Source organism: Toxotes jaculatrix, chromosome 11 (genome assembly GCF_017976425.1).
Source record: "Toxotes jaculatrix isolate fToxJac2 chromosome 11, fToxJac2.pri, whole genome shotgun sequence".
Classification (NCBI taxonomy): Eukaryota; Metazoa; Chordata; class Actinopteri; family Toxotidae; genus Toxotes; species Toxotes jaculatrix.
Window position 1 is genome coordinate 24,390,949 of NC_054404.1, and position 27,450 is coordinate 24,418,398.

General features: G+C 42.9%; 2 protein-coding genes and 1 non-coding gene across 7 annotated transcripts in view; 2 read left to right on the forward strand and 1 right to left on the reverse strand.

Annotated features, from left to right (window-relative positions):
- The first annotated feature begins 3,856 nt into the window (after positions 1-3,856).
- Positions 3,857-10,610, forward strand: yipf4 (Yip1 domain family, member 4). The gene is made up of 6 exons (XM_041050609.1): positions 3,857-4,095; positions 4,839-4,992; positions 5,250-5,421; positions 6,283-6,360; positions 6,463-6,576; positions 6,775-10,610. The coding sequence occupies exons 1-6, from the start codon at positions 4,038-4,040 to the stop codon at positions 6,910-6,912; spliced, it is 714 nt and encodes a 237-aa protein (XP_040906543.1). The 5' UTR covers positions 3,857-4,037; the 3' UTR covers positions 6,913-10,610.
- Positions 10,611-11,211: 601 nt separating this feature from the next.
- birc6 (baculoviral IAP repeat containing 6) overlaps positions 11,212-27,450 on the forward strand; it is a 76,051-nt gene continuing 59,812 nt past the window's right edge. For all 5 annotated transcript variants that reach the window (XM_041050498.1, XM_041050501.1, XM_041050500.1 and 2 more), the window contains exons 1-10: positions 11,212-11,627; positions 15,951-16,132; positions 17,729-17,866; positions 21,362-21,555; positions 21,666-21,777; positions 23,320-23,402; positions 23,506-23,731; positions 23,869-24,038; positions 25,117-25,175; positions 25,552-27,240. In XM_041050498.1, coding sequence (XP_040906432.1) covers positions 11,417-11,627; positions 15,951-16,132; positions 17,729-17,866; positions 21,362-21,555; positions 21,666-21,777; positions 23,320-23,402; positions 23,506-23,731; positions 23,869-24,038; positions 25,117-25,175; positions 25,552-27,240 — 3,064 coding nt within the window. In that variant the 5' untranslated portion in view covers positions 11,212-11,416. The remainder of the gene's footprint in view (positions 11,628-15,950; positions 16,133-17,728; positions 17,867-21,361; positions 21,556-21,665; positions 21,778-23,319; positions 23,403-23,505; positions 23,732-23,868; positions 24,039-25,116; positions 25,176-25,551; positions 27,241-27,450) is intronic.
- Positions 25,388-25,460, reverse strand: trnal-caa. Its single transcript has one exon. It is a non-coding gene; the product is annotated as a tRNA-Leu (tRNA).

Genomic DNA, 27,450 nt, shown 5'->3' on the forward strand with positions numbered 1-27,450 from the left:
TAATGACAGGACTAAAATGACAAATTAATTTAATAATTGTTTTATGCAGTCAGCTTTGGAATTGGCAGCAAAATTCCAACCAGTACAGTTACAAGAGGATTTGAGAGATCAATCAAGATCTTTTTTATATAAATAAGGTAGGAGGTGAAGTTTGATGGGAGAGAGATAGAAGAGGTAAGCAAGTTTAAAATATTAGGTTTCGTCTCAGATTCCCAGCTTGATGGACATGTAAAAAGACTGTCAAAACAAACTTAAATTGCTTCCGCCATATATACCTCTCAAGGCTGCACAGCAGTTTATGCACACTATGATATTTTCCCACTTGTCTTACTGTATAACTTCTTGGGGTCAGGCAAAACAAACAACAATCACACCCTTAAGGTCATTATACAAACAGGCATTGAAGATAATGTACCAGAAGCCTATCAGATGGCATCAGTGCCTCGTTCTCCAGAAATATAATTTATAAATATTGTTTTGACAGTTTTATTCATTTTTCATTCATAAAATAAATTTTCAAAGTGTGTGAACAACCTTGCACCAGAAACCAGTGTCAGTGAGTCATCCTAATCCATGCCCTCCATGAGAGGACGAGAGCATGCGTGGTGGACACTAAGAGAATGGTCCAGGTCTGAATGTCCACATCTCAACCCAGTTGAACACCAATGGGAAAATTTGGACTGACGTATTAGTCAGCATCCTTTTTCTATACAGTATATAGTCACACCAATTCAGGTGATGTTTTCTTGTTCCCTCTTGTCATCCTATTTTGTTTTGCTGTTTTATTTTGTAGTACTAACCTTCTGTCTCTTTTCAGATTTACTTTCTGCCCTCCTGTGTTTCCCACCTGTTTGATTGCCTGCCCTACCCTAATGTGTTGCACCTGTGTCCAATTGTCTCCCCACCCCCTAGTGTTTTTAAATTGTGTCTTCCCCTTTGTCTGTGCCAGCTCGTCAAGAGTTCCAGCCTGTTTTCCTCCCTAGTGTGCTTGGCTTTGCTTCTTCCTCATGGTTTTCTCAATTTTGTTTTGGACACCTTTGCCTAGTGGTGGGCAGAGCGAGGCTTCATGAAACACTAAAACAGTTGAAGCAGTTGTGTAGAGCAGAGGTGTCCAAACTGTTCCACAAAGGGCCGTGTGGCTGCAGGTTTTTGTTCCAACCAATGAAGAGCACACAGTTTGACCAATCAACTGTCTGAAGACTGAGATCAGTTGATTAAGTGAGTCAAGTCTGGTGTGCTTCTGCTTGGTTGGAACAAAAAACTTGCATTCACAAGGCCCTTTGTGGAAGAGTTTGGACATCTCTGGTGTGGGACTTCGAAACAATGTCCAAAACCTGTCTCCACAGTGACACCTAGTGATCACGTGTTGATCAAAAACAACCTCAACAACGATTCAAAGAAGTGTTGATGAATTATAACCACATGCTGTTGGAGCAAGATACAGATACATAACAGAGACAGTAATTCCCTATATATGCATGGATGTTTTAACAATCACACTTACTGAGATTTAATGGCATGCAAAGGCTGCTGTAGATACTCTGGATCAAAACCATTGCACTTGGGCCATCTGAAGTGATACTCCTTCAAACTCATTAGTGTTTAAGTCTCCGTTTCTGATTGGTTGATTCACCTGAAATGAGCAAGAGATGAAGAGAAGGAACAGAGACAGTCTGCAAACTGACAGTTTTGAATTCATCCACAGCATGAGGCAGTATGAATCTAAAGCAGCAGGAGCTCAGCCTGGCTCCGCACTGAAGCCTTAATTAAAGGGCGCACTTGCTGAGAGGGAGTTAAGATTGGTTTGCTCTCAGGTGTGTACTCATCCTACCCAGGTGCACATACACCGAAGAGCCATGTGTGGCTGTAGTTTATGTGTAATAATGAATCAACGCTCTCAGCTCTACTGTGTAGGCACAGGTGTGTTTCATTACATAATGAAGTGCAATTTAGCGAGCAGTGGGTACCATACTGCAAATAACATTAATCATTGTTACGCTGTACAAACCCAGATTATTCTACAAATATTTGTTAGTATCACAGAACGAGTCCCTAAGAAAAATGTGTTTATCCTTACAGAATTACCAGAAGCACCATCACTATGATCCAGAAACTGTTGCTTTTTAATGCCAAAATTTATCGTCGGTGTGAGAGACGCTTAAATTGAACCTTATGGGTCACCTCTTGGCTGAGTAGATGGTGATCTGCATTTCTCTGGAGACATACGGCTCACTCAATTTGAAATATTTTTAACTGTCGCAGCCTCGTATTTGTGTCTTCTTGCATTGCCTGATGCGAATTTGCGGCTATTCGGGTCTTTGCACTGATTTTGCATGTAATCTTGCCGCAGGAAAAATTCGCTTTGCTGTGAATTGCCATTTAGAAGCCTCGAGTTTTTGCAATTTGGCCGTCTTGGTTTTTTGGAGCGGGGTAGGAGAGGGTCTGAGTGAGAACATGGGGACACTCCACGCCCGCCTACACCGGCACATTATACGCCTTTCTGGTGATGCGGATGGTTAATACAATTGTTGAAATAAATAGTTTTTAATGTGCAATTACGGTATATATGAAGCTCTAGCTCTAAGTTTGATGATCTATATCTGTATTAGCTTTAAACAACTACATAAACAATAGAAATGTTTAATGACATTGAAAACACTAAACCAAAGCATCCTGTTAAATTCATTATGAGATTTATGGTACATTTTGAAAAACCTGGCCAGTACTCTCTAGTTAAGAGAAAATGCACTCAGTGCATTACATTATAATAGGTTTATTTGAAATTCAATATCACAGAAAACTGTGATCACAAATTAATAAGGCACATTAATTACATCTTCAATTACAATAACTGTAGTTAGGAATAAAACTAATGTACATGAGGACAGCTGGAAGAAAATGAATCAGAATGTACACAACTACAGCATCTCCCTATTGGAGAGAGTATGTGAAGCAATCTGATGAAAAAAGAGAGGAAAAAAAGAAACAAATTACCATACCATTTTTTTTTTTTCCATTGTCCAGCATCTTTGAGCACCCGGAAAAGCGCTATACAAATTTGATGTATTATTATTATTATTATTATAAAGTTTGCTACACACACTCATGCTCCTCAGAAGATTAACTGTACATATATCTGGATATTTGGCCAGTTGCAAAGTCCTCAGCCACAGCTGGAAATTGTTTAGTGTTAATTAGCCAATGGCATAATGCTGACATGCTCATCCAGGATGCTGAACATGGTAAAAAAATTACCTACTGAGCATCAGCATGTTAACATTATCACTGTGAGCACATTAGCATGCTAACGTTAGCATTTAGCTCACTGCTTTGGCCCTCACAGAGCTGCTGGCGTGCCTGTAGACTCTTGTTAGCTTATTTCTGATGCCTTGCATTACATGAAGGAAAGTGAACATAACTGAGAATAACTGCTTATATGTGCACATTGTTATACATGTAGTTAGTTTTTCTCTAACAGGTGAACTCTTTTGCTTCAGTGGCTTGGACCTTGGTGAACATATGTAGGACTAAAATATTCTAATTACCAAACACATTTGTACTTATTACTGTGTACATTTTTCCATGGGGAGCTTTTTATCGTATTTACTCATAAAAATTTGTGCGTTTCATTTTATGCATATATGCAATAACAGATATTTAAAATGATTATATATTTTCTTATACTGAACATAAGATATTTCTTAATTGACCTCAGACTTTAATTAAAGATTCGTAAACACTCTTTTCATTCAGTCTGTGGTTGAAGTGTAGTTTCTCGAAGATGCTCCCATGTCCCAGCTTTATGTCACGTTCTGAATGCATCGTAAGACGTGTCTCATTACCCAGCATCCTCTGCACTTCCTGCTTTCAGCTGCAATATTGACAGACGGAGCGAAAACAAAATGATAGTTTAACTTCCCCGATGAGCTGTGGTCAAGCAATAGCGTTGTTAACGCTTTCCGGCATATTTCACTGACCGCGTATTTAAATGTCATTTCTCTGGAGCTGAGGAGCGTGTCGGTGATTGAAAATCCAGGATGCAGTTCTCTCCCACCAACGGAGATTTCACGTTCGTCTCTTCGACTGAGGCTGAAGGTAGGCTAATGCTAGCACACCTCCACAGCTAGCAGGCCTTACAGCAGCTAACCACTTACCTGTTTACGTGCCTCGTTTTTGTTGTCATTAAAGTAGCGAAGTCACTTAGTTACAAATGCGGGCAGTATCACTTAGGTGCGGGCCGACGCTGTTCTCCTTGCAACAGCTACTGTAACGTTACGTTATTAAATCTGCAAGCTATTATTAGGTTCTGATAAATAATTTCAGTACTATTGCGTGTTGTTCATTTTGACTTGAAAAGCACGATAGTAAACAAACACCACGGAAAGTTTGGAGGCTAAGTTGTTCTAGTTTATCGTCCTGGTTGCGGTTCCATTGAAGACACGTCAAAGAGCCGCGCTTCAGGTTGTTCAGCTCTGTGACACTTGTGAAGTTGTCTTGACTAATGTACAACTTTCACTCATCTTTACACTGGTCACTCAGAAACTTTCCACTTTCTCGTTATAACATCATGTGGGAACTGTGTTGCATGATTATTCGAATCTGATTCTATTATTTAACATTAAGATTCTTTTAGTATTGTATGCATGCACTTAATTGTCGATGATAATTATTTTTATTAGTCCAAATTTACAATGGTTATGCACTGGAGGGATTATGGGTAGAGACGGTTGTTTTAAGGGTTTGATGTGCAAAAGAAAAACAGACGGGGTTTGAAAAAAATGACAGCAGATGAATCACTATGTAATAAAAGAGTGGATAAACAAACATGTTCTCCACAGAACTCAGCGGCACCATCAGTGCCCCGGACATTAAACTAAACATGGGCAGTGACAGTGGGAAAGATCCGTACGCCACCACCTTCTTGAGGCAACGAGGCTACGGCTGGCTGCTGGAGGTGGAGGACGATGACAGTGAGGAGAGCAAACCTCTTTTGTGAGTACATCTGCAACAAAGGTTTACTGAGGACATGCCTACCACCACCGACTTTGACCGACATTCACACGTCATGGCCAAACAGTTTGGAATATTGTGGAATTTCCTTTTGACTTGAGTTAAAAGGCAAACATCAGCCCCGACGATGCACTTGTTGCTGTTATATACAGTTCTGATGCAAACAGGTTGAATCGAACCAGCTTGAGTGCAGGGTTTCAGTTCTGATCGTGTGGTCTCGTGTGTGTGTGTGTGAGCAGGGAGGAGTTGGACATTGACCTGAAGGACATCTATTACAAGATTCGTTGTGTACTGATGCCAATGCCATCACTGGGTTACAACCGGCAGGTGGTCAGAGACAACCCGGACTTCTGGGGTCCTCTGGCCGTGGTGCTGCTCTTCTCCATGATCTCCATCTATGGACAGTTCAGGGTGAGCAGGACATAAATAATACTCTGTTCATGAATTCAGCCATGTGTCCCTCACTGTTCCAAGACTGTCTGTTAGCTCTTTTCCACATGAACTTAACTATCTGCCCCACTGTGCTTCCCATAACCTGAACATTGAAGAACCTTGTGAGGTTTTGGTATCAGTGTCCTCCTCGCTAATGTTTTGGATATACATCATTAAAAAAAATCCCACAAGAATCCTTATGTGCAACCTAGTAGACAATGGAGGCTGGCACAAGTCCATCAAATGTCCAGACCAACGTCCAACAACTTTGTAGTTTTTCACTTTGCTCCACTGCACAAAATGTGATTCTTAATCTTTATTTCAGCTTTTTTTTTTTTTTTAATTTTCCCTCCTCCTCTGTTTGGCTGTGTGTTCTGTTCCCATTTCTTTCAGTATTTGTTGCCCCAGTCCCTACAGATACAGCACTACAGGCGTTGCGTTTGTTGTGGTTATCCTTGTGGTGGTGCAGCAAAACATCTGTTTGACCAATTACAGCTCTGCTACCAAGTACAAAGTACTCGGAACTTGAATTTCCAGTGGTGTCACCTCCTGAGCAGTCACCCAAATTTAGTTCCAGGAACTTGTACCCCCAGAGCAGGGAGAGATCAGTGGAAACCGAAGCACAGCCTGTGATAATGGATACAGATGATGTCATGTTTGTTTAGTCCCCCTCAGTGCAAAAAGGCGGTTTAGTTAAATTGACAGACATTTAAAATCAGCAGCTTCAGTTTGAAGAGATCAGAATGAATTTCAAGACTCATATTTGTGGTGCTGAGTTGTCAAATAACTGCTGTGTTAACTTCTTACAGTATTCACTCAAACTCTGCCTTTATTTCTCAGGTCGTGTCTTGGATTATCACCATCTGGATATTTGGATCACTGACCATCTTCCTGTTGGCCCGTGTTCTCGGCGGTGAGGTAAGAGCAGCCAGTCAAAATGTCCTCAGACTTGACTCTTAACCTGTTGTTGTTAAACCTGAACATTTTCTCATGGAGTCTTGTGTTGTTCTTTTGGAGTAGGTTTCCTACGGCCAGGTTCTCGGAGTGATTGGATATTCCCTCCTCCCGCTCATCGTCATAGCCCCTCTGCTCTTGGTGATTGGAGGGTTCGAGGTGGTCTCTACACTAATCAAAGTGAGTCATAGAGGTGTTTTCATTGAATTTTTTTTCCCAGTTTAGTCTGTGGGCCAGTCAGTGACTGTGCTGAATATGAATAATCCAGAGCATGGTGAAGATGTCACAGCGTCGGATCATGCCTCCTGAAATGAAATGAGTCAGACATGTTGATGGATAAACATAACGATGCTTTCCTGTCTGCGTCTCGTGTTGCAGCTGTTCGGCGTGTTCTGGGCTGCTTACAGCGCTGCTTCACTGCTCGTCGGAGACGAATTTAAAACGAAGAAACCCCTTCTCATATATCCCATTTTCCTTTTGTACATCTACTTCCTGTCACTATATACTGGTGTGTGACTGGATGAGCTGAAACTGTGGACCCTTAAATGGACAGTGACCGCCCCCGGAGCGCTGGGGTCGGGAGGGGGGAGGGGTTGAAAAGTACAGGACGACAGAATCAGGATTTTTTTTTTTAAAAAAAAGGTGTTTATTTCTCTTTTTTTTTTTTTTTAAACTGTTAAATTCTAGATGACAGGGATGCTGGGAATATATATCAGTGTATATAGTTTTGTCCCTTTTGTCTTTGGTCAATAAAATGCATATGTTCCTACAGCTTAAACTTTGGTATGCAAACTTCTCGTTCACCAGTGCAATAGAGTGTTCCGCATTAACTTGTTTTTCGTAAAGCTGGAAATAATCACAGAGATCAGCAGTCATGTCACAGTGAAATGAATGTGCTGCCAAATATTTATGTGTCCATGTTCATGCCGAAAGGAAGGATTGGAGAAGAGAGACAGCACCGCACAGAAAGAAACAGACTGTTGAGCATAATGTTTTTTTTATTATTATGCACTGTGATGTACTATGAGAAATGTCCATTGATGCTTATAGTATTTTCGTAGACTTGTGTTCTTTTCTTAATTTATGGATTTTAGCAGCATAAGCAGGTGGACTGGGGGCAGTTAGAGTGATCGAATCCATTGTCTACTAAATGTGGTGCCTTGTTTTCCTCGCCCCCTGACTCCTGTTTGTCCGTTGTTTAATACAGGAATTCATTTGTCAATTTGATCAATAACTACAGGAAAATAATAGAGTAATTTGCCACTTGAACATCTGGTATTTACTTATGACTAATTACTCTGTTACATAGAGTCAACACACTAATATTAAAGAATGCTTTACATTGAAACTTTGAAGCTGGTCTCAACAGGCTGGATTCACTCGCATAACCTCCTTCAAAATAATAGTTTGTAAGTATAAGGCTAACAAGAGGGTTTGTTTCCTATTCCAAAATCATTATTACACATGAAGTCTCTACAGTATATAAAGAAGCACTTTCCAATCATCATTCCATCAACACTTTTTTAATTTTTTGGAATAACATGAAATGTTATGTCTGTCTCATCACCCGCAATTTATGTTTTTCCCCATGTGACCTGCTCCTCAGTTTCCTGTGTGTGTGTTGCAGCAGTGTGGGAGAATGTTGTAATTTAAAAGCACACTCAGATAATCATCATGCTGACAATGTCCACAAAGTATACTTGAGGCTGGTGGGGTTGTTGTTTTTTTTTTTTTGTTTTGTTTTTCAGGTATTTGGTCATAAACTAAAGTATTGGACAAATGAAAAATGATGCCCTGATGATGGTGCTTATTAGGGAATCACCAGTTCATCTTCTGGGGACCATGAATGGTTGTATAAAATTTCTTGACCCAAGCACTGCGGTGTGTGGCTAAAACATTAGGCTTTGAGAAATTCACAGAACTCTTGATGCTTGATTGTAGAACCACGTCGGATGTTGTCTGGTTCATGGCATTTTACACATCTTTACAAATGCCTTTGATGCAAATGATGATATATTTTTAGAATAACAAATGTCTGTGAACATGTTTCCATAGAACAAAAGGATCTTTTCCTTTATGTCCTGTTGTGGGAAAAAAACATGATTGTTGATTGATTTTTATGATGATTATGAAACAAAGAAAAGCAAATCTAAGCAGCAGATTTTACATGATCAATGACTGATTAGAAAATTGTCATCAATCATATGCTGAATTGAAAGACAATTCACTTATCACTTAAGCACTGTATAATTAGTCAGTGACAGTGTCAGTGACATTTATGTCTGCAGAAGTAGTGGAGTACGTTTACACCCCAATCAACCGTTTTAATGGCTTCAGGAATTATGGTGTGTAATTGTATTTTTCATTCAACTTATTTAGACTCAGAACAGCTCTCAGACACTCTGAAGCCCATCTAGGGACATCAGATTACCAAGCACATGATCCAGTATTCAGAATTCACTTTTGGAAACATTGTACATTTTCTCCTCAGCAGCTATTTGACAGCTTTTAGCTACTGGTTACTTTACAAATTAAGATTATTTTACATACAAAATAAAAAGTGTTCAGACCCCTTAACTTTTTGCACACTTTAAATTTATTTTAACTTTAGATTTAATTTTAAATGGATTAAATTACTGTTTTTGCGCATTAAACTACCCTCACACACACACAGTGACAAACAGATGTCATCATCCAAACTTCTTTAGGAATCAAAAACTGAAATCTGTCATTTACTAAAGTATTCAGACCCTTGATTCAGCGCGTTGTAGAGGCTCCTTTGGCAGCCGCTACAGCTTCAGTTATTTTTGGGTAAGTCTCTATAAGCTTTCCACACCTGGATGTGGGCAGTTTCTCTCAGTCTTCCTGGCAGATCTTCTCAGGCTCCATCAGATTGGATGGGAAGTGTCTGTGAGCTGCCATCTTCAGGTTTGTCCACAGATGTTCTCTGTGGTTTTAGTCTGGACTTTGGCCGGGTCATGCAGGGACAGTCAGAGACTTGTCCTGAAGCCACTCCAGCATTGTCTTGACTGTATGTTTTGGTTGATTGTCGTGCTGAAAGGTGAAGCGTTGCTCTAGTCTCATGTGCCCTGGAGCACTGCATTCATCTTTCCCTCAGTTCTGACTAGTCTCTCTGCCCATGATGCTGAAAAATCACCCATAGCTTAATGTTCTCTGTCACCTCTCAGACCAGGGTCCTTCTTGCCCAGTTACTCACTTTGATAGCCAGCTCCAAGAAGAATCCAAGTGGTTTCAGGCCTCTTTATGAGTTACTGATTGTAGCTTGATGGGCAAAAATGTATACATTTAATGTTAAGTCTGCAACACAAAATGTTTTTGACTCCACTGTATGAAGTGATTATAAAATATGATGCTTTGTTATAGATGAAGCTACCAAACCTACCCAGCCCATATGTATGACTACTATTCAGCTTGTCAGCTGACCAGAAATGAATGGACAACTTTTTTGATAATTATTTTTGAGCCATTTTCATGCAGAAATGCCAAACATTTCATGGTTCATGTATCTCAAATGTCATAAAAGCTAAAATATAAATGTAGAAGTTTTATTTATTTAAAGTCAATTTAACTTCATCATTTCAAAACTCCACATCATACAGAGATAGTGTTGCCAGCCTCCTCTTGTGTAAGATTGTCTCCCGAATGAAAGCCTTGCATTTATATGTATGGTGCTGTTTGTATTGTATTGTTCTGCCTGTCTGAACTTTGGCTGATGAAGGTCTGAGGACTGAAATGTCGTATTAATAAAATGAGCTCCAGTGATGGACAGCATGTAGGAGTGACCTCAGCTTAAAAAAAATTCCAAGACAGACAATATGTAGAGTGGTTGATGAGGACTGTAATTTTCCAAAATATAGACTGAAGTGAGCAATATTGCCTTTACGTGTCCAATTGACTGATCCTTCTTAAGTGGAGGGATGAAACACCACTCACCGACACCACTCTTCAAGTTCTAATGTTGACTCTAAAAATGTCTAATTCTAAGTTGGAGAACATTAGATTCACTCTCTGAGAATCTGCTGAGGAGTTTCATGAGGACTGGCAGCCATTCATTACCCGTACTGAGAACTGCAAGCTGGATAATTATTTGCGAGCTTGATATTATCTGTATGTGAATATTTCTGAAACATGCAGCAAAACTGACAGTACATCTGTTACATCCATTGTGGCAAAGGTGTCATAACACCACAGTTTCTTTCTCACCCTTTTCTAACTTCCAATCTTCTGTTATCATTCATAATAAAGTTTTTAATTGCTTTTTATTACCTATATTTTTTATTATTGATTAAGAAAAAAATTCCCAACAGACATTGTTGATGGTTGAAGGGTGGTGGGATTTGAAGTTGTTAGTTTTGTTGAAAATGTTCGCTGTTATATCATTTGTCCTTATTAGTATAAATGCTGAATGACATGTTTAGTGTCTGTCTATTTAAAGATAAAAACCAGAAGTAAGTGAAAAGCAATGATGAAATATTATTAGTAAGCTATAACTTTACTATATAATGTAGAACAGTACAAATACCGATCTCCATCTGTGAGTTTTGAACTGTATGTTCATGCTTGAGGAAGTACTTTTTATTGTTATTTAATAGGACAGCATCTTTTGTGTTTACAACTGCTGGGCACAGTGAAAGGAAACGCTGTGACCTCTGTCATTTGCTGTTGGAATTTGTTGCAGGGCTATTATTTTGGTGTTCTTATTATTTTGTCCATCAGCTTGTTCTCGTTTGCACTTCGTGTTATCGCGAGAGGTGGTGGAAAGATACGCTAGCTCCGTTTACCTATCGTGTAACTGACAGAGAGCCCAGCCTGGAGTTCCTTAGTGCTGATGGTGAATAGCCACTGCTGCGGTTACGGGCGGAGGAGAAGAAGCCGCAGAAGGAGTCAGGAGTGGCAGAGGAGTGGTAGTTCGGAGTTAGTCATATAGATTTAGCAGTATTACGTGTATCGTCGGATCCTTACAAACCCCAGAAAGGAAGGGAAGGGAAAATAAGGAAAGATGGCGGCCGCGGCCTCGCCGGGCTCCGGCTCGTCCACCTCCTCAGACTGGATTGTACTGAGAGACGGTTGCTTGCGTTGCGACGAGGAGGGCCTGCGAAGCCTGTCGTACCACCCGGCCCTGAACGCTATCTTGGCCGTTACCAGCCGCGGCAGTATCAAAGTAATTGACGGCACTTCGGGAGCCATTCTCCAGGTTTCAGCGTTGCATGGTAAGCACCAGAGCCCTCTGTCAAGCCCTGACACCAATAGTTTCAGTTTTGACAAACCAACCAGTGATTGTCAACAGACACTAAACACGACATAGGCTGAGTTTTAACCTCAGCTAGCTAACGTTAGCTGTAACTAGCAGTTTTATTCGGGCCTAACGTTTGGTAGATTATTTGGCAAACAGCAAACATCTAGTTAGCTTGCTCTGTTTGTGTAAAAACACAATCTTCGGACGTTGATGAGTTTGCCGTCAAATTTAAATTAGTGCCATTTGAACGCCAGTGTTAACTACTGTTTACCACACTTGCAACATGACATGTCTGCCTTGCAAGCTAATAGATAGCTAGTTAACTTAGCACAATGCTAGTTGGCCGGGCAACCTTCCTTGTCAGTTTCTGTTCTTCCAGTGGTCAGTCACGATAACGTTACGTCGTTAGTGTAATTCATATCTTGGACACCTGAAGTAGCACGCTTACTATTGCTTACTTAAATGTACTACAGTGTGTTAACGTGAACTGCTGTAATAGCCACGAAGCTAGCCAGCGGCTCATTAGCTGCTTAATTTTTACATATCGTGTGCACCGTCAGTCATTTGCAGACATTGGCGTGATGCTCAAACCCAACAGACTGGATGTTGTAGAGTTGGTGTAGTGGGGCCTTGTTTGCTTGCTGGGCTAACATGGATAATTCAGTCAAACAACCAGCTTAACACTTGTGTTGCTGGTGTTACACGTCCTGTCACAGTGTACTGACAGGACGTTACAAAGTTTCTGCAAGAGTTATGAATCAATATCCCAAGCTGTTATCCACACTCACGCGCTAACCGCAACGTTGATCGTTGTCCTTTCTGTTGACACATGCTGGGATGTGTCAACACAACACTTGGGCTGGGTGGCCTATTCAGCAGTAATCTGTTGTTACTGCGTGATTTGTTTACATCTGAAATGATGTTAATCTGCTGATGGATGCCAGACTTTCTGGAAGAGCCTTCACTCTGACTTTTATCATTGAACAAAAGTCATACAGAACCACACTGAGTACAGCAAAAACAATGTGTATTAGCACCTATTGCCATATAAAGCATTTATGGTGGCCATGACCTCCCTCCTGAGCTAGTTTGTGTTGGTGTGGCTGTTGACTCTAAACAGTGGTATTACACATGCAGTCGTTCACACAAGTACTGTACACTGGTAGAACTGTGTTGCTTTGCATTGGCCATTGTGTTTGTTATGCTGAAGCCCATTTGAGTCTTGTTTCAGATGACCCCAAAGATAAAGGCTTTTTTTTTGGGAAGTAGGACTATGAGGAGATCAGCACCTCTTTGTTTGATGGAGTGCACATAAGTCTTTCAACCTCCTTCACAATCTATGTAGGCTGTCGTGTTTTTAGAGCCAACTTCATGCTTAAGTTCAATAGCTAAAATTAATAAAATATTGCTGGCATGGAGGTTGTGTGTCTTCACAGTGTACACAAAAATGACACTACACCTCTAGAAAGCGAAAGGTCGGTATTAAACAAATAGACTTGCAGCTTCACTGATCATGTATGTCTTCAGTATGCTTTCAGCTTACTTTAATTTCAGTTCATTTTCAGCTGGGGCTCTGTGTTTTCAAATCAAGGCATGGTGCTGTGTCTGTCCCCATCAGATATCTGTCGGTTGTGATCATCAAAAGGTTCAGCCCAGTTGATGTCAGATCCAGATCTGTTTCAAAACTTGTTTTGAGAAAAATGGCGGCAAACCGTAGAGCTCTGCTGCCTGAACTCTCCAGTATTGTTAGAGGATGACAAAACAAACAACATAAATGGAAAAAAGCCTCACATATTGTTTTGATTATTGTTTTTTTTTTTTTTTTTTTTAATTTGCAGTGTACTTTTTTTTCCTGTGAAAACACAACATTATGGTCAAACCCCCATGACATATTTACTTCTCTTCTAAACCCACCAAGTTCATGTTTCAGATGGAAATCTGTCTCACAGTGAAAGTTTGCTGTCAGATACTAACCATGCTCACAAAGTAAGTCACATATTACAATCACCTTTTCACCGAAACATATATTTGTATGCATAGCTGTAATACATGACCTGCCTTACATGCTAATTTTAGTATTATAAAAGCCAGAAAAAATCTTTTGCTTTCATTTTCTTGTGCTGTGTGCTTCCGTCAGTTTGGCCAAGGACTGGTTACTGAAGATAACTCCTCTGTTATACACATCGTATAGTGCAGTCCTCAGTCCAGAACACTATTACAGATTCATTCGGTACAAATTTCAGTGTACACAAGGGGTGTATGGATGATCATTAATATATTAATAGTCATACATGATTACAAATCTGTGGGCAACATGTTTTGCATTAGCCTTGCCCAGGCTCGCTCATTACATGATCTGCAACAAGTGTGTGCTTTCAGAGATTCTGGTGGTTCTCAATAGCCTGTGGTCAGTTACAGATCACATGACACATTTCCGCTTTTAAATCCATAATATAATATACTTATCAAAAGCAATGCCAAGTTCATATTAATCTTTGGCGCTGTAAAGGATACAACAATATCACCATACAAAACTCAGTTCTGCGCAGTCAAAAAAACATAGCTTAAATTCTGTCTTACCTGATCCTGACCATGGGGAGGGATTGTTCCTCAACTCTCCCTGAACAAGGACGAGTTACCTGTCGGCACAGAGAACAGAGGGAATATCATTTCATCATACAAATGGATTTAAATCCAGAACTTCATCTAAACTATTAGGACCTACAGTGTTTTAAGTATGTATCCAGAATGCTTTTCACTTTTCAGTGGCTGTTTAATGGAACGTTACCTGTAAAACTATTAATAAATTTAAGTGTGATCTAGACAGTCCTGGTGTACACTAGAATTTCTCCTGAATGAATGTTTGTAAAATTCCAGGGTTAGTTTTGATTTTGAGGACTGAGTTTGATAATCTTGATACATTGATGATATGTTTTCTCTGACGCTGCTGACAGTGGCTTCATGGTAATAAGCAATGTGATAATCATGTGATTTCCAGGGCCACAGAGTGTTTTGGCTGACCTTAGGGTGGGGGCTGAGACCCTTGAAATGCAGTTTACCTACTGTAATTGACTACTGGATCTCGTGACTTTTTAAAGGTCTGCAAAGAGGGGCTGAGGGGCTGTTGGACTCATAACCTGAGTATTTCTAAAACCCTGGCTACGGCCCTGATGATTACTTGATTGATTACTCAAACCAGATCATGTTGATTTCAGTTATTTTCATACTTACATACTGCCTTGATTTTACGCGAGACGACAACGGCATGTGCTGTGGGCTAAGAGACACGTGATTCATTGTTTTTTATTATGGGATTTCAAGCCTGGCTTCTTGGAAGTAGATGAATAAAAGTAATTTGTATGTGTGGGTACATACAAAAAAAAAAAAATTAAATAGCAGATTAAATAACATGGTCTGTTCCCCCGGTGAGGGGACACTGTTACACACTGGTACAGCTGTTCTTCAGGGCGAACCCTGATTCAGTCACTGCAGTTAAGACGTTGGCTTTCAAATTTTATGTGTCAACACAAGATAATACTGAGATAATACACTTTTAGAACTGAAAGATTTTCTGTTTGTAGTTAAATATTTATCGTGACACATGATAGTACGTGATCTAATTATTTTTTTGCATTACAAACATTAGTTTGTGTGTTATTGTTTACATTAGGACCCACTTTCTGTCAATCATCACCTTTTCAAGCCAGACAAACCAGCGGGTGATGGCTCAGTGAATGTAGGGAGGGAAATTAAATGGAAGCTTAATGTGTGTAAACGTAAAAAGGGTTTAAATTACAGTGCTTAACTAAACATATCTCAAGGCCGCTAAACAATACTCACTGTAATGTAAAACCTTAAGGTGGTGCACGAGAGGAGCAAAATGTACAGTATCAATGTGTCTTGCAAAAGTTGGATTAATTTATTTGTATTGATTGGGAAATGATTTGTTAAGACGACCTATTAACCTTTGTAAATATTATGTAAATGTCCATTTATGTGATGGCAGAGCAGCTGATGCTAGAAGTGGAAACGGTGGCTAGTCAGACTTGTTAATAAGAACAAATGTTTGGCTTTGATGTGCCTTGCACAAGATGACAGAGTGAACATGCTAAACAACTGCCTCCCTGTGTTATCTTCTCATAATCACACCCCACCAAAGACAAATGTAACGAGCACGTAGTGTGTTTTTTTTTTTTGTTTTTTTTTTTCAGGCAGTGTTTTTGGACCTCTCTTCCAGCCTTTCTCCTTCAACCCTCCTGACACTGTGTGCTGTGTTGTCCTCTTGTTTCTGTCCCAGCTAAACCCGGCGGTCGTGTCAGGTGTCAGTACTTTCCCGCAGTGGACAAGGTGCTTTTTGTGGACGACTATGCAGTGGGATGCAGGAAGGACCTGAATGGCATCCTGCTCCTGGACACAGCCCTCCAGCCTCCGGTGGCCAAGCCTGAGGATATGGTTCAACTGGAGCTGCCGGTCACAGAGGTAAGAGGAGACTGAGCTGTGGTTATCTTTTACTGTTCAGAGAGGCATCAGGAAGCACCACCTTAGACACGGTTACTGTCACCTGATATGTAACACCAGTGGTTGTGTTTGGCCCCAAATAGACGTGTTTGGACTCAGCCTTTTGTTCCACAATCAGAGTATAAGCCCTGCGTCAGATGAAAGGCTGGGGAACAGTCATGTAGTAGGTGAAAACTGTAAGTACATGGAGGTGTGAGGAGGGCAGCGTGACAACATGAAAGCTGAGCTGCACTACATTTTGAAAAGAAAGAAACTAACAGAAACAACACCATTTTTACATCATTAGTACCATCATCACCTTTGCCCCTGTTCTACCATCTCTCTCATTACCTTATGATAATGATAATAATAATAATAATAATAATAATAATAATAATAATAATAATAATAATAATAATAATAATAACGCGCAGCAAAGAAACAGCAAAGGGAGCTCGGGATGAAGGCCTTTAGTCATCGCAAAAGCAGTGCAGGAAATATAAACAGCAGTTTCCTCATTAGAATTATCGTCACGCACATACTCAAATTAGCTTCTTGGCCTTTTTTTTGGGAATACTGCTGCTGTTTTACATTTCTCCAGACAGAAAGCTGTAGCCATTGTTCAGAGGGTCACATCGAGGACGAAACGCTCGCTTGCTCACCATTAAAGTCATCTGCTCTCAGATGATAGAGAAGCGGTTTAGATAGGCCTTTGTTGGAGAGAATGCGTGAAATATAGGATGGTGGTTTGTTCTGGTTTTGACCATATATGAACCCAGAAAGTGCTCATGTGGTCTGTGAGGAAAACCGCAAAGTCAGGGTCAGTGAGCGGAGGCTTTTTTTATCATCCTATAAGTGGATGATTTAAATGATTGTTCTTGTTTCTGATCTTTTTGCTTGACAGTTTGACCTGACTGTATTTCATTCGACTGTCCTTAAAGACATTAGATCAGTTTAAAGTGACATTTTCTGCCCAGTTCCAGCTCCCGATAAAGTCCTGTTGTTACTACTATGTACTATCTGTACCCTAACCCCGTAGCCTAACTTGTCCCTCACCTAGAAATGTAACAATACGTTACGGTAACGTAGACAAACTGTGATTGGTCAGCTTGGTAGCATGTCTCTCAGTTCGGTGGCCTCTCTTTTCTGCGTTGTTTTCCTGTGTTCTGTGCAACTCCCAACACGATCAACTCCGTTTCACTCAACGCTGTTTGAAGTACACGAAGAAGCTCAGCACCGTGGCACAGAAACCACAGTGGCAACTAGCATTTTGGTGGTGTTACTGAGGAGTGCTGCAGACACACCAGCGTACGCTGTATTAGCACAGTGTAGGCTTCAGCAGCATTGCAAGTAAGCTGTGCAAGAAAACCACGAAGCCACAACACTCATGAGTACAAATCCTTTGCACTGTGGACATTTTACCATCCATAGTCCAATCATATTCCAGCCTTTTTGAAACTATGGTAAATTTCTGTCGTGCACCAAGAAAATGGGGATCACCGTAACACAATCAAAATCTTATATATATTTACATCTTGGAACTAATATATATGTGTGTGTGTGTGTGTCTGTTTTCAGGCCCAGCAGATGCTGTCAGCCTGCCAGGAGAAGATTGATGTGTCCAATACAGAGGGCTATGAACTCTTCATCACCCAGCTCAAAGAAGGCCTGAAGAATACCTCACACGAGACAGCAGCCAATCACAAAGTGGCCAAGGTTAGTCTGACCACCTTAAAAAAAAAAAAAAAGTGCTTTTATTTTTGTTCTTTCAGCCTTTATTAACCGTTTGTTCTCATATCAGCTGTGTTGGCTTCCCCACTGTTTATGGGGCGAGTGCCCCACCGTACAAACGTTATAAACATGAATTTTAGAAGAAGAAGCGTTTAAAACCGCAACTGCACAAATGAGAGAGCATAAACGAACAGCCGGAGAGATGTGTGCGTTATGAGGAAGGGAAATGTTGTGCAGCCTCTACAGGAGGGGTCAACCCAACTTGGATGACAAGGAAATGATGTTAGCTAACTAGCATTAGCAGCTGGATAATTCACTATAACACAGTTTACTTGACTATAGGCTTTGCATGCTATCACCAACCTAAAGAACTGTGTCCTGTTCTCACTGAATGAGTCTCATTGACCCAAAAATACATTTTGAATTTAGATGAGCTTGCCAAGTTTGACGTTACCTAAACACAAATGTAAAATACAATAAAATAACATGAAATGATCCAAGTTGGACCGTTGGTTCTCAGACTGTGTGCTGAGGAGCAGCCAGGTGCATAAAGCTCTGTGTCGATTCACAACTGCATGCACGCACGAAGAAAGAAATATGCATGTGCAGTCTTTTTGTCAGGTTTATAAAGTCGCACATACGCGCCATTCTGTTTATAAATGTCTTTGTGGAATTGGGCGGATGTAAATGCACTTCATTTCCCCTCCTACAATCATCTTTAAATGCTCTTACATGTGACTAATTCCTCATGTGCCTGTAAACCGTTACACATGGTCTGACATCGACAACCACTCTGGTTCCTGTGAGGAACGGCTTAGTGCCCTCCTGTATCATGAGCCCACATACCTCGTCTTCACAATAGAGAACGTCCGACTGCAGATGAGGAGATGCGAACCTGGCAGGGCTCCAGAGCTGGACCGCATCCCAGCTAGGGTGCTTAAGCTCTGTGCCGTGGAGCTCTCCTCCATCCTATACTCCATCTTCTGGGAATCCTACAGGACACCATCAAGCCCCCCCCCCACCCTATCACACTGGCAATCACGAAACCGCACCCCCCTCTGAAATAGCTACCAGTCGGTCGCACTCATCCCAATAGACATGACATGTCGAGAAAAGCTGGTCCTGCTCACCATCTTACCAGTTGTCAGGTCACAGCTGGACCCATTTCAGTTTGCATACAGAGCCACACGGGGGGACAGAGGATGCTGTGGCATGCCTCCTCCACTCCCTCCTCCAGCACCAGTCCTCTTCATTGATTTCAACTCCACCCTCAGCACAATTCATGTCAAGAAGCTCCACCACCTCAGCATCCCTCCTCTCCCCATCCACTGGGTCCATGGCTTGCTGACCGACAGACCACAGGCATGTAAGGATAGGTACAGGAACACCGTCGACAGTGGTCACCAACACCGGAGCCCCTCAGGGCTGTGTCCTCAGTCCCTTTCTCTACACACTCTGCACAGACAACTGCATCAGCCCCTCACCCATCACCACCTACTACAAATACTCAGACAATGATGTGCACACCTCCAACTGAACTTGGACAAAACAAAGGAAATGGTCATTAACACATCAATCTGACCCCTCACTGGACTCCTGCTGTTCCTTTACAAAAACTCTATCAAGTTTAACACTATCAATGAGTTCCTGGAGAGACTGTCTGTGTGCCATTATCCCCTATGTTATATTATTGTTGTTTCGAAGTGAAAACACGTTTTGGAATTTTTTTTTTTTTTTTTTGCAAATGTATTATTTAGAGAGATTGACATGACAGTGTCAGTGCTAATTTAATCTTTGCGTTGCCAGTATAATGTGTGTAAAAGTTTAGCCTAGCGAAGCACAAACACTGGACTCAGCAGGGCCAAGCTTTTCAAGCAGAATCAGAAATGAAAAAAAAAAAGCTGCACCCTTCAGAAACTGATCATTTCACGTGCCTACAAATAGAAAACATGGGGAAACATGTTGTCTTATAAGGAGCTACGTCCTGACCAGCAGCAGCAGCAGCCTGTGTCTTGTCTTTGATGTGCTAAACAACCAACTGGCTGACCTCTCTGTGAGCACTGTCCCTCCTGTAAGTTTTGGACTTAACATTCTTGTCACAAAAGATCAACATCTTTCCTCTGGCAAGTTTCCAGCACATTTTTTTTTTTTTTTTAATTCCGGAGACTCAGCTACTCACCATGTATCCCCCTCATTTCTGTTAGGCATGCTTCTGTTCTCCCATCAGCCTATTTGAGTATCAAATGAGCTCCCTTTGATTGCATGAGAAGCAATAACCGCTAATATATTAATAATTATTGTGCAATTTCCTGATGATGAGTTATTTACGCCCCCCCCTGACTATGCAAATCATTAAGATACACTAGATGTTCATGTTCACCCCATGCAGTGCATAGTACAATCCATGCTCAGTCCACTTTAACATGACCTACTGTGTGTATACACAATGCGTCACTGTAGTCACTGGGCTCGGTGCAGCTGATGTAAGCGCTCCACTGGTTGCCGGCCGATCAGCCACGCAGCACAACGCTCGCTCTCGCTTTCCATTTCCATTTTGGCTTTTTCTTTCTTTCAGCATTCAGCTGAAGTTGCAACTTCAGATCACAAACACCAACATATTGGAAAAGCAATAACAGCAGCTGTTCATTGAAGCTTTCTTATATCTCATTTCTGCTGCTGTGCGGGGTAGTTGTTCGCTGCAGGGGCTGAGCTAGTGCTGCTGCTGGCAGCTGTCCCACTGTGTGCAGGACCTTTTTCTCAGTGTTGTCCCAGCTTCCCCCCCCCCCACCCCCTCCCCCAACAGTCACCTTGTGTACCGGTTGATGGATTTCGTTTGTACCTTTCCTGCTGACCTCTCCAAGAGCTGTAGGCTTTAACTGATAGTTGTCCAAAGCATTTTGTTGTACAGGGAAACATGTTTCCTCACTATGCACATGTCAATAAACACTTTGACTTTGACAGTAAGCTCCTCTCTTTGCATCACAGGAGAATGCTCAGTGTCCCATGCCCTGGGATGCTTTAGCGCACGAGTGCCCGTGTGTCCTCCTGTAAGGGGGGGGCTATTGCCATGGCCTGTAATAACAATGGGTTACACCCCCCCCCCCACCCCACCTCACACTTTCACCAGATTCTACAAATTTAATGTTACGGCGCCTACTCTTTCTCATACAGTCTGTGCCTATCTGGCTGGCTATGTGGTAGTAACCAGTCCTCGATGTAATCTCTGCCTGCCTGTGTGGGAGTCGCTATATCCCATAGAGAGATGCCAAGACAAATGTTGAAAGAGAGCTTTAGGTTAAGAAATTAAACCTGGTTCTCTGAAATGTGAGCGAGGTATCGCACAAGACCACCCTCCTCACCTGGGTTGGGGAAAGAAGTGTGCTTACTTTGATTTGATTTCCGGTTGCATGTCTTTCTGATGGACTCTCCCTTCACTATTTCAAATCCATTTCTCTTCTCTCCTCTCCCTCTTTCTTGCAGTGGGCGACAGTGACCTTCCACCTTCCTCACCACGTGCTGAAGCTAGTGGCCAGCGCCATTGTCAGCGAGCTGAAGAAAATCAATCAGAACGTAGCTGCCTTGTCTGTGGCCTCATCCATCATGGACAGGCTCTCCTACCTCTTGTCAAGTGCCAGGCCTGAGCTTGGGGTGGGCCCTGGGCGCTCTGTAGATAGGTGAGCAGGCTGGAACTAAAAAAAAAAAAAAAAAAAAAAAAAAGTTACAGCTACAGTGATCGGCATACAGGAAACTGGGCATGTTTCTAAAACGGGGTTGTTTTCTGCAGATCCTTGATGTACAGTGAGGCCAACAGGAGGGAGACGTTTACATCGTGGCCACATGCTGGGTACAGGTGGGCTCAGCCTGATCCAATGGCTCAAGCAGGTTTTTACCACCAGGTGGGTTCTGAGAGAACACTCCTCAGCTCAGAGGAACATATTGGTCTGTGGACATATATTCTCTCTAAATATGTTCTCAGACACATTCACAATATTTGCATGCAGTCAAAGGTTTATTTGCCCGCACGGTAGAGCATGTTGCTGTTTCAGGTCACTGCAAGATTATTCAATCAGAGGAAGAATCATGGCTTTATCGAACCGTGTAACCATGGAGACAACTCTTGTTTGACCCTTGTTCTTTGGTGTCATGCCAACAACCCTAGAGCTATAGTATGTTGTCCTCAGTGATGAGTGGCTGTGCTAACAAACAATGAATGTTTACGTTGCCATTACCAACGACCATCAGGTTGCTCGTCCATCCATCCATCCCATTCCCAGGAACACTTTCCCAGGAATTTCTCTATATTTGGGACAAACATTTGCTTCCACTCAAGGATGAGCTGATCAAAATTTGGTGGTCAAAGTCATTATGAGGTCCCAAAAACGCGTTGTCTTGACTCTTGACATGTTTTGGGTCATAGTACTAAAAGATGATTCTGCCACCACCATGCTTCATTTAGCAAACTTCAAGCTGTCATATGCCTTTTAGTAAAAGTAGCTTCTGTCTGTCCACTCTACCGTTGAGGCCTGGCTGATGGAGTGGTGCAGAGATGGCTGTCCTTCAGGCAGGTTCTCCCATTTCTGCAGAGAAATGGGAGAAGGGAGAAGTTCCACGGGAGTGACCATTGGGTTCTTAGTCACCGTCCTGGAACACAGTCCTTCTTTTTGCCTCGGTCACTCGGTTTGGCAGGGCAGCCATCTCTATGAAGAGTCCTGGTGATCCCAAACTTCTTCCATTTCACATTGATTGAGGTCACTGTGCTCCTGGGAACACTCAAAGCTTTAGATGTAGCTTTATACTCTTGTCTAGATCTGTGCCAAGCCAATATATTTATTGCGGAGGTCTACAGAGAGTTCCTTGGACTCTCTGTGGGACTTGATTTTTGTCCTGAAATGCAGGGTAAATTGTGGGACATTATATATACACATATATGTATTCAGTTAATTCAGTTTGCTGCTTGTGAACATCAGTCAAGTTCTAGACACATCTCAAGGAAAATGAAAGCAAAGAGGATGCACCTGATCACACTTTGGAGCGCCACAGACTTTTCTGTGTACAGCTGTGCTGCGAAGGTCGTCTCACCTCTAGGTCCAGAAGCCGCTGCAAGAGTACACGAATTTGAATTTGCACCATGTATGAATGAAGTGATCATGGGGGTCTGTACATGAGTCAAAAAGCATATCCCAGTTTGTTATTTTAAAACATCACCTTCTGTCTCCGACTTGAATTGTTTTTTTTGTTTTTTTTAATGGTGGAGTTTTCCCCTCTCTGCACATTGTCTGAGATTTCAGTTTTTGATCATTTCTAAAAACATGTTTTTCATAATAGTTTATTGAGTGTAGATTGATTTGACACCACACTACACCACAATGACATGTGCAAAGCGTGAAGGGGTCTGAAGTGTTTGGTAAGTACCTAACGACCCCTGCATCTTTCCACAGCCTGCCTCAACAGGGGATGACAGAGCCATGTGTTTTACCTGCAGTGTGTGTCTGGTCTGTTGGGAACCTACAGATGAGCCGTGGTGAGTGGAGCTCGTTCATTATGCATTGATTTAGCGGCTGGATTTAGGAAATACAGAGCTGCAGTCTGTTACTCATCCCACACATCTCTGTAACGCCCCCCAGGTCGGAACACGAGCGACACTCTCCTAATTGTCCGTTTGTGAAGGGTGAGCACACGCAGAATGTCCCGCTGTCGGTGACGCTGGCGACCAGCCCCGCCCAGTTTCCCAACAGTCCCGACAGTTCGGACAAGATCGCCTGCTACGGCTTTGGCAGCTGCCCACAGTTCCTGGCTGCTGCTACCAAGAGGGGCAAGATGTGCATCTGGGATGTCTCCAAAATGATGAAGGTCAGATCGCTGTACTGTGAATGCATAAGAAAGAATGCATAGTCAGTCTCATTTTTGTTGATGAAGGTGTTAAGACATTAAATGGTTAGAATTGAGCCCCGACCTAAAGAGCGTGTGACTGTGTGGGGGAAAAACAGGTGCACCTGAAGTTTGACATCAACCCGTATGACCCGGCCATCCTGAGGCAGCTGATCCTGTGTGGCGGTGAGCAAAGCCAGCAGACCCTGACCGAGTCCCGGAGACCAACTCTGGCCTGGCTAGAGGAGTCGTCCTCCTGCTCTGACCTTCCCAAGCTAGAAGGAGACAGGTGAACGCACACACACACACACACACACACACACACATATGCACACATTCATGTAACACACACATCAACTCTCACAAGCACATGCAAAACAAGTTTTACACAGTATGCATCTGAACACTTCACTACAATACACTACATTCAGGGTGCATTTGGGTGGCTCAGTAAGAAATGAAGCTAGTTTACATGTCAAACCTGTAAAGAAAGAACTGATATGAATATTTCTAAACTGTGCAGACACCATCGGTAGTGTGAAAGGGCTTTTTGTTGCTAATGCTATTTTTATTTTATTTTTTTTTAAATCTGGTCTGTCATTGATAAGATATGTCACTTCTGAGTCACTCTTCTTACAGTGGTACTTCATTCATGCTGTTGTATAAAACCACTTCCTCATAAAGGGCGTGAGACGTGTTTTTAGAATAACTGTACTAAATCAGTCTCACAGAAAGTCACTGTCGACAATAGCTTAATGCATCAAATGCATCACGTCGCCGCTAAATTCGTGTTTGGAGTCTTTTCGTAATGGGCAGGGTTGTCCAGTAATAGTCGACGCATTGTTTAGTGCTACAGAGCTGCTGACTAGTTCGGCTGTCAGCTGTAACTCGCTGATGAATGACTGGTCTCTCACATCAAAGGAGACGGTTTCACAAGAGCAGTGCTCCATATTTGGAATATTTCCTCTTCTGTGATGAAACAATTCACCTCTGTTCAGAATGAGTGATTGAACCAGGAAATAAAAAAAAAAACCTGAAATGAAATTAAAGACACAGCAGGAAACAGTTGAAAACACATTTTTCTCACGGTGAGTTATGTCAATTCATGACAAGTGAGTTCCCCATAGCTTTAAACAGTTTCTAAATAATTCCTTAGTTTCATGATCATGCTCCTGAATCAAATTATCCTTTATCAAATAACAACAACAGTGTGGATGTCTGGAAAGAGAGTGGCTACATACTGTGACACAGCCATTCAGTCCCCCTTACTCTCAAGGAATCTTGTGTGCGTCAGCGAGCGACTTACTGTTATCCGTTTGTGTTGTATCCTCTTCGTCATGTTTCCTTAAGTGCATCTTCTCTTCCAGTGACGACCAGTTGGAGGATTCAGACAGTGATGAGCACTCACGATCAGAGTCAATAACAGGTACGACAACCTGATCTATCATTTTTTGTTTTTGTCACCCTTAACTTAACTCGTGAATTTATTGGAAAACATGTCATCATCTCATGTCATGTCATCATCCACCGCTTATCTGGGTCCAGGCTCAGGTTACAGGGGTGACTGCCGCCCAGTCCACAATGCACCTACCAAAGTCCTATGGCACCTCCACAGGTGGTGCCCATGGGAGGTGGTGTCGCCCGGCGTGGGGTTCAAACCCACGACCCTGAGAGATTGAGTCTCATGCTCTACCAACTGAGCTAACCGGACATCCTTATTTAAATTGTGTTTTTCCATCACATGTTACAGTGTGGAAAGTAAAAAAAAAACCTCAGAGCTCTTCTTTTTGCTTCTGTTTCAGGCCAGCCATCTCAGTGGGAGAGCATGGACGTGAGCCTTGGGGTGACGGCGCTGAGTGTGCTCCAACAGCCAGAGAAGCTCCAGTGGGAGGTTGTTGCCAGTGTGCTGGAGGACACGGTAAAGGACCTGGAGGAGCTGGGCGCCAACCCCTCGCTAAACCAAGCCAAGGCTCACAGCCAGGCCAAAGCAAAGGACAAGGTCCCCGACCACCACAACATTCCCTTTCCTTGTCTGCTGGCCGGAGGCCTGCTCAGCTACCGCTCAGCATCCAACACCCCAATGGCTGGACCCCCACCCACAACCCCATCTACAACACGCAGGACCACAGATGGACCTCTAAGGACTCAGGGCCCTGAGCCCTTTCACCCTGGCCCTGTACAGGACCAGGGTCCCATGGAGATAGAGACCTGCAACCCCCAGACTGCAGCCCAGCAGCAGGGCTTTTCTAATCTAGCAGGTTCTCAGCCTCCGAGCCCCTCTTCTCTGCAGCCTGTGCACAGGACTATACCCGTTCTGCTGCTGTACAGTATCAGAGAGGTGGATGACAAGTCCTCAGGGCAGGTGTTTGCTCAAATGAACAACCTTATGAGTAAGGGGCTCCACGAGGAGGGCTTCACTGTGCCACAGATCATAGAGATGGAGTTTGACACGCACGAGCAGCTGCTTCTTCAGGATCCTCCAATCACCTACATTCAGCAGTTTGCTGATGCAGCAACTAATCTGGCAGGGTTAGATGGTCATGTGGACAAATGGAGCACACTGGCTGCAGCAAACGTCTCCGCCCCGCCGCGACCCGGAGCGCTGGTGCAGTGCTTGAGGCTACCCAAACAGCTGGAAGATGAGAATCTTTATGTGGACTCGATCACGCCCTGCTGGGATGGCGTGCACCTTCTGGTCGGCCTGCAGCCGTGCGGCACGGAATCTCTGAGTGCCACAAACCAAGTGGAGGCGCTTAACAATCTCAACCGCCTGCACTCTGCCCTCTGCAGCCAGCGTAAAGGAGACCCCTTACATCCGGTGGCCAACGGTGTGGAGGGCCATCATCCAGAGGAGTCACCGCCTCAGACACCCCTTATCTTGCCCCCAGGAGACGAGCAGCAACAGCAGCAGCAGCAACAACAACAGAGGTCCTCAAGTGGTGGAAGCGGAGGGGGCTACCTTGCACTCTACAAGCTCAACTACTCCACCCGTATTGTCACCTTAGACGAGGAACCCGTGAAGGTGCAGCAGATCTGGGACCCTTGTGATGCAATCACCTCTCTTATATTGCTTCCTCCAGATGTGCTCGATAACAGGGAGGATGACAGTGAAGAAACTCCCGAGGAGGCTCTCCCTTCCGCTCCAAAAAACGGCTCGTCTGGGTTTGGCGCAGGCCTGGCAGGCCCTGCTGGTTCTGGAACTGGGACTGCATGCGGAGCAGCCACGACGACGACCAGCAGCGGCACCGCTGCCACTAGTTCGTCCACCTCTGGCTCCAGCCCCAAAGACTGCAAACGGTTAGAGGTGGCAGGCCTGGGCCACCTGGTGGTGACCACACGGGCTGGGTACATTATGATTCTGGACCTGTCCACTTTGGAGGTCCTGGCCAAGGTCGAGCCTCCTAAGAAGGAGGGGTCAGCAGAGGAGACAGACCCCTTTGTATCAGTTACCTATTGCTCTGGGACCGATCGCCTTTGTGCCTGCACCAAAGGTGAGTGTCTTATTTCTGGACCTGTTTGTCTGCAGACAGCAGCGTTGTTGGCTACCGGACTGGACGAGTCGGCTCTAACTGTCTCTGATTTTTCTTTTTTTTGGTATTTGCATGTGTTCATGTATGATTGTATTTCCTGTATTGTGTTGAACTCTCAGGTGTTTGGTAACAACTTGGCTTTTTCACTGACAAATGTTAGGGTGCTTTAGT

What these genes read in the sequence shown, in the direction of transcription:
- yipf4 (XM_041050609.1), top strand. Translation starts at nt 4,038, where the DNA reads ATGCAGTTCTCTCCCACCAACGGAGATTTCACGTTCGTCTCTTCGACT. An exon ending in CCATCTATGGACAGTTCAGG is followed by an intron (nt 5,422 to 6,282) that starts GTGAGCAGGACA and finishes TTTATTTCTCAG; the next exon opens with GTCGTGTCTTGGATTATCAC. An exon ending in TGGTCTCTACACTAATCAAA is followed by an intron (nt 6,577 to 6,774) that starts GTGAGTCATAGA and finishes CTCGTGTTGCAG; the next exon opens with CTGTTCGGCGTGTTCTGGGC.